Below are 13,258 nucleotides of genomic sequence, written 5' to 3'. Positions count from 1 at the left end.
AAGATAAGACACACATATATAAAGCAATTTTTGAATAAGACTGAATGTAGTTAAGCTCTGTAGGTGCATAGGAGTAAGGATAAGCAGGATGAGGGTTTTCATGGAAGAAGAAAGGTGGAGCCTAAATCAGGTCTGAGAAGGAGTAGAGTTCAGAGAGGCAGGGCTGAGGAGGGGGCATTCTGAAAGAACCAAGCAGAGGTGCAAATGGAGACTGGAGGTGCTGGGAGGGGCGGGTTGGAGGTGGTTCTCTTCAGAGCAGAGGCTTGGTTAATTGTGGGGAGCCTCATACCATCATCAGCCTTATTTTTAAAGTAGGTCTGTGATAGGAAACCTGAGTCGAAAGATGGAGTGGATATTTCTAGAGAGACCATGAAATAAGCACTGGGAAACTGGGGAGTACCAAGGCAGTCGTAGTGAAAAGGAGCCATAAAGAGAGCTCTATCCAGCCACTGCCATCGTGCAGCAAGTGAAAAGAATTTCCTCACTAGATCCCATTTGAACCCTGGCCAAGATTCATTAAGTAGCCTTCAGAACTGATGCAGAATCAATCTGTTGACTGTGTATAATTTGTGTTAAAGGAAGACTCAAAAATAAGTCATAAAACTTATCTGGTGAAGAAGAGTAACCTGCCTGTCCACCAAGACACACCTGAGGAAGAAGTACCTGTGCAGGTGATGGTTATTGTTAGATGTCTATATGTTTCCCAGTGAGTTTCCCTGGCCTGGTGATTCTTACCTCTCAGAGTGAAGTATAATCATGTGGAAAAACATTTAAAAACTCCAATGCCTGGTCTGGGGTGGGGCCTAGGTGTCCTGCTTTCAGAAGCTGAGTGGGTGATTGAGTGAGCAGTCAAGTTTCATAACTGTTCTCGCGAATGTATGAAAATTCAGCTTTCTGGATGGTATTTGAGTCAGGATCTCAGACACATTGGTCAGGAAATCTGAAAGTTAACTTTTCTTCTGTTTCAACCTTACATTTTTGGAGGGAGCGCTGGTCAGAGCTGAATTGTCAAATGGCTCTTAAGAGAGGTTTTTTTTTTCCTTTTTTTTCCCTGGAGGTCTTTTACTTTTATATTCAAGGTGCCTCAGGGCTTGAGTAAGGGCAAGTGAGAGAAACCAGTGTTGAGTGAAGGCCGAAAGGCCTCTTTGGATGTTTTCATTTGTGAAAGACCCTGGGACCTTCACATGACGCCAAAGAGATCTAAAGTCGACTGGTGTTGAATTTGCACCAGTGAGTGGATGGGACTTAGGAGTCTAAGATAGTTGTATTTTAAGGAAAATAAAGCAATATGATACTTGTACAGCTGAGACAACCAGACTACATAATCAAATCAGACAACCAACTTCACAACTATAATAAGATAAAATGTCACAGTCTTGTTCCCTAGTTCATAATATTTCAAGGCAGAAAAACACCCTTCCAAGGTAGCAGGGCAAACAACTAATAATGATTCAAACTGACACATGCTTTATGTGAAGTATACAGAAGCTGTGGTAATACAGATGAAGCAGTAATTGATTCTAAGGAGGAGATGATGGAGACCTACTGTGCAATGGTGGAAAGAAGAGAGCATTAAAAACACACACAGAGAGACACCAAGGAGAGTCATACATTTCTGACTTGAAAGGGATAGTACCATTTCCTAAGATGGGGAAGAGAGTGGGGAGTGAGCTTGTGGTGGGGGCTTCCCTTTGGCCCTGGCCAGTGTGGCTCAGTTGGTTGGGCATCATCCTGTGCACTGAAAGGTTGCTGGTTTGATTCCCTGTCAGGGCACATACCCAGGTTTTGTGCTCGATCTCCAGTGAGGGGCATGCAGGAGGCAGCTGATCCATGTCTCACTCTCAGATTTATATATCTCTCTCTTTCCCCCTCTCTAAAAAACAAAAAAACAATTAAAAATCTTAATAAAAAGAAAGAGAGTTCTCATTGGACATGTTGATTAGAGACGATCTGCGATTGCATACCTGCTTTGAGGCTTTTGGCCTGCTGCTCCCTCTGATGAACTAGGCTTCACCAGACTGTCATATGCCAAGGTCCAATATTATTCCAGGGCTTAAAGCAAATACCAAATAGTCTTTTCCCTCATTGCTCTCACCCCCATACTCTATGCCATTACCCTATTTTATTTCCTTTAGGGCACTTAACACTTTCTGAAATTATGTTATTACTTTGTTAATTTATTTGTTACCTATCTTACTCCAGTAAGTCCTGTGTCAGCAGGGACCTTTTGGTCATACTCACTACACTAGCCTGTGGACAGTGTCTGGCCATAGTGGGTGCTCAATATGAATTTATGGAATGAATATTGAAGTGAAGATGATGCTGAGTTGGCAATTGATTATGTGAGTCTGAAGCTCAGAGGGGAGGAAAGATCAAACCTGAAGATACAAGTTTAAGAGTCATTGCATAAAGATAGCTCTTAAATCCATAGTAGTTAGTCGGACCCTTTTGTATTGAGGGAGAAAGGGGCAGAGGGCCCAGGGCCGAACCCTAGAAAAGCTCAGCATTTAAAGTTCACCTCTCAAGTTCACCTCTCAATGTTTCTTTGAAATTATTATTTTTTAAAAATATTTTTATTGATTTCAGAGAGAGGAAGAAAGAGGGAGAGAGAGAGAGAAACATCAATGACGAGTCATTGATTGGCTGCCTCCTGCACGCCCCCTGCTGGGGATTGAGCCCACAACCTGGGCATGAGCCCTGACCAGGAATCCAGTTGTGATCTCTTGGATCATAGGTCAGTGCTCAACAGCTGAGCCACACCAGCCAGGCTCTTTGAAATTCTTGTCAAGGTTTAGGTTTGTAGCCCTCTCCTTCCTTTATACTATAATGAGCTGTGTACTTTTCTTGTTTTCCTGATTAAGATCATAAACCTCTTAAGGAAAGGATCCTATAGTCAAAATTACATTTTTTGAATTAACTTAGGTTGTATTGAACTAGACTAGAGTGATAAGCATTATTACATTATGGATTTATACCCATTGCAATGCCAGTATTAAGTGTATATTTTGGGTTAATGGACACTGTCCCCAAGTTCTAGTGAATTATTAGTAACGGCATGTTTATATTCTCAAATCAATCATCACATTCAATCCAGAAATCAAATAATGTAAACATACCATACTGTGATTTCAAGAGATGTGAAAACATAGTTGTTTGATCAATATTAAATCTGTATATCAATTTTTCTCTAAACTTTCAGGGTATTGAAAGAGACTTGAAACAAATTAGACTTCAGAACATAAAGGAAAGTAAAATTCCAGAACAAAAATATAAAGCTAAGGTAATAAACATTTTGTCTTTGGTTTCATATTAAGAAGCTGGCTGGGGGCAGGGGCCGCCCATCCCTTGAAATCTGGGTTGCCTACAAGATTTTTTCTTCTACTAGTTTATGGAATTGCTTTATTCTATAATGTTAGACTATTGCTTTTAAGTGTCTATAATGTCAAATAGGGAGTCATAATTTGAAGGTTTTTATTGGATTGCTGAACTAAGATTTTTTTTCTTGCTTTCTTCTAGAGAGGGGTAACGTTTGAAATTAATTTAGACAAATGTATTTCTGATGAAAATACTCCCAAAGAGGAAGAGGTATGTCATTAAGTATATATTTCCATTAGTAGGCATGAGAAAATCAGTGCCTTAGTAGCATGTTTCACGAAATTTTTTCATAGGGGAAGGGGCATTTTCTTAAATCTTCCTGGAAGGATTCCTGGTGTTCAAATAAGTGTTCCAAGTACTTCATCCTCCCAATCTTTTTTTGAAAAGATTCCCTTAAATGGATCATTCCAATTTAACTTATTTTTCTTTTATAAAGCATCTACTTTCCTACAATATTAACTTTTAATCATAGCCTAATTAAAATAGAAGACATAATGTATAGTCAACAACTAATATACTTATCTAAAAAAATTGAGCAGGTACCCTGAAACCATACACATTTATTTTAGGTCTTTGTACTGGTCTTTGGGTAAAGCTCAGTTATTTTTATAAGTGATTAACCGGCAATGACATTAGGGTTCACTCTTGGGGTTGTACATGCTACAGGTTTGGGCAAATGTATCATGTACCCACCATTGCAATATCATGCCGAGTATTTTCACTGCCATAAAAACCCTCTGGGTTCCCCCTATCTTTCAGATTTTTACTAATATTTTGCTACATAAGACTTCATTAGAGTGGTGATAATTAGCGCTTGCCCTTATTTAACCATTAGGGCTCTAAGTGTCCCAGAGCTGTGAGTATCAGAGGGGAGCAGATATGGAGACTGCTTCTGGGTTGGAACCTGAGGAGTGATACACCCACAGTGCTTCTGTGAAGTGAGTTGCTAACGCTGGCCTGCTAGAATAAAAGAAGAGAGTCAAAAAAGTTTTATCTACCGATCGTTCATCCTTTATTATTCTATACTTTGGTATGCTTGAACCACAGTGATCATTTTTGTATTGATTATGGAATATGTATTAGAAGCAGTTTTAGGGACCCAATTAGGAATGTTGTGTACTTAAAACAGGGCATAGAGCAGGTAACCTTGAGAATTCTGTAAAATGAACTGTGGTAGAATAATATTGAAGACAGGAAGTCTGGATAAAAATAAGTTGCCATATGATCAGTGGTTGTCACTACTGACAAGGAAAAGAAATGAAAATATTCTTGTTCCTATCGTGTTTCAACATAGTTCCACTTTTAAAACTTTACTGATTTATTTGTCTAATATAGATATATTAAATATTTGCCAAATATCTTTGTAATTGTTATTACTGGGAGCACAATTTTTTTCCCCTTCAAAATATGGCTTATTTCTCTTGAAACACTATGGAATTGCTTTAGGTCATGGACATACTAAATGAAACTTTGACTTTTGAGGACGGAATGAAGCTTAAGGAAAATAAATGTATAAAGGAGAGTGATGATTATACAGATGAAGCCTTTGAAAAACTCTGCTGCTCAGAAGCAGGTATGTGTACCTTAAAATTTATAGATGAGAAGGAACTGTCTATTAGCAGTTCATCTCACATTCTCTCCTGTAGCATCCCTGTCACCTGCCCCCTTGCTGTCCCTGAGCTGGGCAGAGACCTTTCCTACCCCCACAGGGTCCACGCTGCCTGAGACTCAGCCCTCCTCTCTTGCTCCATCCATACTGTTTCCTTGGATGCTTTCACCTGCTCCTTTAGCTTCAGTTTTCTCAGCCAGCAGCTCCACATGCATCTATTTTTTTCATTAACTGCTGGAAAGCTCCCTGGACAAGTCCCACTAGCATCTCAAACTCAACATGTGTGCAGTCAAACTTGTGTGCATTTCCTTCTCAGTGATCCTTTACTTTGGGTAATGCTGTCCCCAGGCTGACAGTTCCTGCTGTTCAGGGTGGTTTCTACTCTGAGATATCTCTGGTGATCTCCTCTGCCTCTGGTTTAGGGTCCTGTCTTCTCTGAGAATTGTGTGTGGTAGAAAATGCATGGGCTTTGGAGACAAGCGGGAGTTTGAACCTCAGCTGGCACGGCCACTTTCTGATTGTGTGGCCTCTCACAAGTTCCTCTCAACCCTCTGCATCTCAGTTTCCTCCTAGGACCAGGGATGACTGTTCATGCCACACAGGCTACTATGAGGACTAAAGTGAAATTTTGTATATGAAGTACTTGGCACATGCTAGGTACTTAATTTTCCCTTTATTTTCCTTTCCCTTCCTTTATTCCATGCTATTTTCCCTTTCTCTTCCCCTCGCCAAATTGCCTATGTGTCCTTTTCTCTAGTATTTCCCTTTCATTCTCTAAGTGACTGCTAGTTATCATACTATTAACCTACTCAAAAAAAATTATTTTTTGTTTTGATAATGCCTGTAGGATACAGTCCATTCCATATAGTCTCACATTCGACACTGAGTGGCCTGATCCTGTGGTGGCCCACCTTTCTTACCACAGCACCCCCTCTTTCCTTCCACCGACAATGGGATCCATACGTAACTATGTGAGCATTTACACACTCTGGCTTGGCTCAACTTCCACTTCCTAGAATAATACACTTTGCCTCATTTCCATCTGGAAAAATCTTTATTCCATTCAGCAGGCTTCTTGATAATCTTCCCTGTACCATAGACTGTGCTCAGTGGTAGGGAATCTCAAAGGTGAATGAGACCTCAAAATCACAGAGGTGTCATGAACCAAGAAAGGAGGCACAAATGTCTTCTGAGTCCAAAAGGCTAATCATTGTTGGAGTGTGAACTGGCTGGAGATTCACAGAAATACCCACTCCTACATAGCCTGGAATGCCAAGGAGCTTGGACTTTACTTTTTGTGATGACTTTCAGTTAAAGGGAATTAAATCCTATTTGTGATGGAGAAAGATCATGCTGGCTGCAGCATGGAGGATGGAATGGAGGGGTGGGACCTAAGGCAGGTGAAGAGTCCAGGTGGGAAAAGATGGGTGCATAGGCCAGGAGAGTGCAATGAGAATAGACACGGAGTGTGAACCACAGAGTGGGGGGCTTGTGGAAGAGAAGAGAGTCAAGGATCCTCCCAGTTCTCTAGTTCATATGAATGAAGCTGTCAACAACCAAACAGGCATATACAGAGATATTGTGGATTCAGTTCCAGACCACAATATAATAAATATTACAATAAAGTGAGTCGCAAGAATTTTTAGTTTCTCAGTGAATATAAAACTTATGCTTACACTCTACTTGTAGTCTTTTAAGTGTGCAATAGCATTATGCTTAGAAATACAATGTACATACCTTAATTAAAAAATAGTTTATTGCTAAAAAATACTAACCATCACCTGAGCCTTCAGCAAGTTGTATTCCTTTTGCTGGTGGAGGCTCTTGCTTTAATGTTGATGGCTACTGACTGATCACAGTGGTGACTGCCGAAGGCTGGGTTAGCTTTGGCAATTTCTTAAAATAAGACAACAGTGAAATTTGCTACATCGGTTGACTGTTCCTTTCACAAGCAATTTCTCTGTAACATGCAGTGCTATTTGATAGCATTTTACCAACAGTAGAACTTAGTTCAAAATTGGAGTCAGTCTTCTCTGATCCTGCTATGGCTTTATCAACTAAGTTTACATAATATTCTAGACCCTGTGCTGTCATTTCAACAGTCTTCACAGCATCTTCACCGGCAGTGGATCCTATCCCAAGAAACCATTTTCTTTGCTCATCCATAAAAAGCAACTCCTCATCCATTAAAGTTTTATCATGAGATGATAGCAATTTGGTCACACCTTCAGGCTCCACTTCTAATTCTAGTTCTTTTGCTGTTTCTACGACATGTGCAGTTACTGCCTCCACTGAAATCTTTTTTTTTTTCTTTTCTTTTTTCCACTGAAATCTTGAACCCCTCAAAGTCATTCATGATGGTTGGAATCAACTTCTTCCAAACTCCTGTTAATGTTGATATTTTGACCTCTTCCCATGAATCACAAGTGTTTTTAATGGCATCTAGAATGGTGAATTCTTTCCAGAAGGTTTTCAATTTACTTTGCCCAGATCCATCAGAGAAATTGCTATGTATGCCCACTATAGTTTTATGAAATGTAGTACTTAAATAATAAGAGTCTTGAAAGTCAAAATTACTCCTTGATTCATGAACTGAAGAATGGATGTTGTGTTGCCAGGCATGAAAACAACATTAATCTCGTTACAAATTTCCATCAGAGCTCTTGGGTGAGTCATAGTCAATGATCAGTAATACTTGGAAAGAAATCTTTTTTTCTGAGTAGTAGGTCTCAACAGTGGGCTTAAAATATTAAGTAAACCATGTTGCAAACAGATTAAGTAAACAGATGTGCTGTCATCAGGCCTCCTTGCTATATTTATAGAACTCAGGCAGAGTACACTTAGCATAATTCTTAAGGGCCCTAAGATTTTTGGAATGGTAAATGAGCATTGACTTCAACCTAAAGTCACCAGCTGCGTTACGTTAGCCTTTAACAAGAGAGTCAGCCCATCCTTTGAAGCTTTGAAGCCAGGCATTGATTTCTCTCTAGCTATAAAAGTCCTAGATGGAATCTTCTTCCAACATAAGGTTCTTTTGTCTTGTCAATCAATTTTGACTAAGAACTGCAAGGCAAACAAAAGCTTTATTTAGGGGTCTTTTTTAGGAATTGTAATCCAGGAGACACACATTTGGGTAGAAACCCCAACTGTGTTCCAGTCGGGGGGGTGGAACAGAGTTTATAAAGACAGAAAAAGGGGGACTTTTAAAAGGATTACTTAAGTTGTTTTGAAAGAGCTGTGGTTGATGCTAGCAAGCAGACTTACACTATGCCATACATGATTAATTGCTTATGTTTATTGGTAGGTAAAAATTTTACTTTTTAATGGAGAGTTCAGTGTGCACAGCCAGTTCCAGGAACTGTATCAGGACATTCAAAAGTTCAGTTTCACATGGAAGGGGTTAGCTCAGGTTTCCAGAGGCCTCCCAGCTTCGTTTTAGATTGTTCTCTTGACAACATCTGCTCCATTTGCTGTTTTGTTGTTTTTTTCAGCCTACATTGAAAATCTGTTGTTTAGCCACCTTCATTAATTGTCTTAGCTAGAACTTCTGGATAACTTGCTGCAGCCTCTACGTCAGCACTTGCTTCACCCTGCACTTTTATGTTATGGATTTGGCTTCTTTCCTTCAACCTGATTAACCAACCCCTGCTAGCTTCAAACTTTTCTTCTGCAGCTCCCTCACCTCTCTCAGCTTTCAAAGAAGTGAAGATCGTTAGGGCCTTGCTCTGGATTAGGCTTTGGCTTAAGAGAATGTTGTGGCTGGTTTGATCTTCTATACAGACCACTAAAAGTTTCTCCATATCAGCAATAAGGCTGTTTCCTACCATTCATGTGTCCTCTGAGTAGCACTTTTAATTTTCTTCAAGAACTTTTCTTTTGTATTCATAAGTTGCTAATTGTTTGGTGTAAGAGGCCTGGTTTTTGGCCTATCTTGTCTTTTGACATGTCTTCCTCACTAAGCTTAAGCTTAATCATTTCTAGCTGTTGATTTAAAGTGAGAGATGTGTAACTCATTCTTTCACCTGAACACTTAGAGGCCATTGTAAGGTTATTAATTGGCCTAATTTCAATATTGATGTTTCTCAGAATAGGAAGTCCCGAGGAGAAAAAGAGAGATGGGGAATGGCCAGTCAGGTGGAGTAGTCAGAACACATACTATGTTTATTAAGTCTACTTCCTTATCTGGGTGCAGTTTGTGGCACTCCAAAATAGCTACAATGCTAACATCAAAGATCGATGAATACAAGTCAGTAATGTTATGATAAGTTTGCACGATGCCCGATGATTACTAGACTTAATGTTGTGATCACATTTTAAGGTATATAAATGTTAAGTCACCATATTGTACACCTGAAACTAATATAATATTGTATGCCAACTATACTTACATTTTTAAAAATTATGATTACAGATCACCATAACAAATAATAAAGTTGAAAATATTGTGTGAATTACCAAAATGTGACACATAGACATGTAGTGTGCAAATGCTGTTGGAAAAATGGTGCTGATAGACTTGCTGGACTCATGGTTACCACAAACCTTCAATTTGTAAAAAAAAAAAGGCAATATCTTCCAGGTGCAATAAAGCATAGTGCAATAAAACTAGGTATGCTTGTATATCATGTACAGCAAGATCAGTAGAGATCATGTAATGATCTATATTTGGAAAATATTGAGATTTATGTCTTTAAGAGCATTAGTTGGAGATGTTTAGAAGACACTAGCTGTATAATACCTAAGCCCTGGGGCTAATTAGGGCTTCTTTAGCCTATACACAGTATTTCAACCTTGGTGATGGTTGGAAATACCTAAGCAGAGGAACTAGAGTGAGAAGGAACTTGAGCTTAGGACAGACCCTAGTAATATTTAGACAAGTTTTGAGAGAATCAGGAGAGTAAAGCCAAAGAAAGAGAGAAAGTTCTAGAAGGAGGTAGAGGGGTTGGCAGCATTAGCTGGAAGAGAAAGGCCAAGTGAAGCAGGTTGAATAACAGCGTGGGATTTGGCCATCAGGAGCCTTTAGTGCCTCAGTAAAAGCAGTTCAGTGAAAGGGTTTATTCAGAGGTTATTTTTTGCATAAATTTGCTGGGAAGAGAGGAGTGGGTTGTATGTCTCAAAAGACATAGCTGCCCCTTTTTTTTTAATCCTCACCCGAGGATACTTTTTCCATTGCTTTTCAGAGAGAGTGGAGGAGGAGAGAGAGAGAGACAGAAACATCGATGCAGAGAGACACATTGATTGGTCGCCTCCTTCAAGCACCCCAACCAGCACTGGGGATCGAGCCTGCAACAGAGGTACTTGCCACTGGCCAGCGTAGAACCTGGGACCCTTCAGTCTGCAGGCCAGCTCTAACCACTGAGCCAAAGCAGCTAGGGCTGCTTTTTTTTTTCTTTCCTGAAATGCTTTATTCTTTTAATCAGTACACATTATATTAAGTATAGAATTTCCTTAAAAGTTATCAAAGAATGCTAAGTTTCACTGTTAGGACACTGATATAGAGAAGGAAACATCTGGCTCTTTTGACTTCCCTATTTACATTTATCCAAGTCCAAGGAGACTCTCATGTTAAGGTTCTTCTGTGCTATTTTTGTCCAAGTTGTGACAGCTGTTTTATGAACGGTGTCACATTAAAAAATTCACTGCAGCCATATAAAATGTGTTTGCCTTGTTTCCCCTCTATGTAGTCAATAAGATTTTGATATTCAATGTAGTTGCCTCCTCCCACCACAAAAACAATTGCCTCTTGGAATGGATTTTTGTTCCTCGGAACTGAACTGTCATTGCCCCATAGCAATTTGGGATCAAAATATCTAAAGTCATCAGTTTCAGGGTTTGACTTCATCTCCACGCGATTGTCTAAAATACGAGTAACAAGAAGATTTTGCTGTTTCAATACCAGGTTCTTCACTCCTTCCATCACAAATTGTGAGCTATTCATGACTCACGATAAAAGACCCATTGCTTTAGTGGTAGTGTTGCCATAGCTGGCAGGAGCTGAGGCCATTTAGGCAAAAGCCTTCCACTGTTTGATACACTGTCAGGGATTAAGGTTGCATCCTGCATCAGTTAAAGCTTTTTTGTTTTGCTCCAAGTCAGCCTCAGAAGGTACCTGCTGTGCGCTTATATAATTGATAAGAAACAGCCTCATTTTATCTTCTGTGCCCTTTTTTTAAATTAAAAAAAGTAAACTGCATTATTATCAGGCTGAACAATTTTTCCATATGCTTATTAACCATCTATAATTTTGTTGTGCGTTATGTGCTCATGTTTCTTATTCATTTTTCCCTCTGAAAATGACCTGTTTTTTAAAACAAGACATTTAAATTAAACCTTTGCCTGTAATATGTATTGCAAATATTTTCCACAATTGGTCTTCAGATCTGATTTACAGTAACAGTAGCAAATGTGTGTGTGTATATGTGTGTGTGTATATATACATATATATATGATTTAGGAATAAACTTTACAAGAATTGTTCAGAGTATATGAAGAAAGTCGTAAAACTTGAGGTATTTAAACACCACTTGAATAAATAGAGAAAAATAACACTGTTATATATTGGAAGTATTCTTTCCAAATATATGGATTTTTGACAATTTCAATAAAAATCACAATAGGATTTATGTATTTATTTATTTGCTTGTTTGTTTGTTTATTTGTGGTGTGAGGACATCTTGACAGATTGGAGGATCTTGGAGACCGGTAAAGTGTCTCTTACCCTTCTAAATGACAAAATATGTAAATCATAGTCATTAAACAATATAATACTAGCACCAGAATAGATAAAATAGTGAAAAGAAAAGATAGATTAGAAACAAATCCTAATATGTATCATAATATAGTGAATGCTAGAAGTCACGTAACAAGTCAATGGGAAAAGAAAAGATTATTCAAATAAATGCTGCTGGTTCAATTGGTTGACAACTTGGGGAAAATTGTGAAATCAGAACCTATATAACAATGCAGCAAAACAAATTCCAAAAAAATCAGAGTTTATATGTAAAAAGAAAAAGGAGTTATATATTAGTAAATGAAATAAAGAAAAATATAAGTGAGTACTTTTTTTTGGATAGGGAAGAACTTGCTATCTAAAATAAATAGGAAAAAAATCACAGAATAAATTATTAATAGATTCAACTTTAACAATGAAAAGCTTTGGTAGAGCAAATAATACCAGCTCCTAGAACTGTCACTTTCAGTGATTTATCTAGGGTAAATAATCATAAATGTCCACAAAAAATTTAGCTACAAATGAGTTCATTATAATATTATTTGTAATAGTGAAAACTCTCTAGCAACTTAAAAATCCAGCAAAAAAATTCAATTATTACATGTGAGAAAATACTATTGCTTTAAAATGATTGTATAGAAGAATATTTAACAATCTGAATATGATACATTGCTAATTGAAAACAGCAAGTTATAAAAAGGTGTATGGTATGTGGCCCATTTTTTGTTTCAAAACAAAGCAAGAACTATATGCAGGGGAAAATTTTTGAACTCCTAATAGTCTTTGGACAGTGGAATTATGGGTGATTTTTATAATCTTCTACTTACTTGATTTTTTAATTTCCTAGAATGAAATATGGGAATAAATAAGGAAAAGGTTAACACAAGTTATATTAAAGTTGAGATACTGGACCAAAATTCATTTCCAAGGAAACTGACTAAAGTAAAAGTTCTCACCTTGCTGGTGTGCTCAGTGGTTGAGCATCAACCTATGATTCAGGAGATTGTGGTTTGATTCCCCGTCAGGGCACATGCCTGCCTTGTGGGCCCCATCCCCAGTGGGGGGCCGTGTAGGAGGCAGCCGATCAATGACTCTCTTATCATTGATGTTTTTATCTCTCTCTCCCTCTCCCTTCCTCTCTCTGAAATCAATAAAGACATATTAAAAAAAAAAAGTAAAAGTTCTCATAAATGCCTCAAGGAATTTGTCCTTTTGTGTCACTAATATTTCTTTAACATTTAGATATATTGGCTGGCTAGTCAATCAAATGTTATTAATAAAAGTAAAACAATTTCAAACCTGTTCATAATTTCTGCCTTATAAATATGATCTATGTCTTAGTCAATCCAGGCTGCTATAGCAAAATACCATGAACTAGGTGGCTTATAAACATTTATTTCACAGCTCTGGAAGCTGGAAGTCTAAGATCATGGTGCTAGTAGATTTGGTGATTGATGAGGGTCCAATTCCATCTTTTTGCTGTGTCCACACATAGCATAAAGGGTGAGGGAACTCTCTGGGGTCTCTTTTATAAGGGCATTAAT

The 13,258-nt window shown here is 38.3% G+C and overlaps 1 protein-coding gene across 1 annotated transcript in view; it reads left to right on the top strand.

Moving 5' to 3' along the window:
* NEK5 (NIMA related kinase 5) overlaps positions 1 to 13,258 on the top strand; it is a 75,902-nt gene that overhangs the window by 50,914 nt on the left and 11,730 nt on the right. The window contains 4 exon segments of the mRNA XM_087813736.1: positions 579 to 671; positions 3,200 to 3,280; positions 3,517 to 3,585; positions 4,822 to 4,948. Of these exon segments, the coding sequence (XP_087669862.1) occupies positions 579 to 671; positions 3,200 to 3,280; positions 3,517 to 3,585; positions 4,822 to 4,948 (370 nt within the window).

Source organism: Miniopterus natalensis, chromosome 2, assembly GCF_054644295.1.
Source record: "Miniopterus natalensis isolate mMinNat1 chromosome 2, mMinNat1.hap1, whole genome shotgun sequence".
NCBI lineage: Eukaryota > Metazoa > Chordata > Mammalia > Chiroptera > Miniopteridae > Miniopterus > Miniopterus natalensis.
Note: the sequence above shows the minus strand (reverse complement) of the source record. Positions and strands in the feature narration are given on the sequence as shown.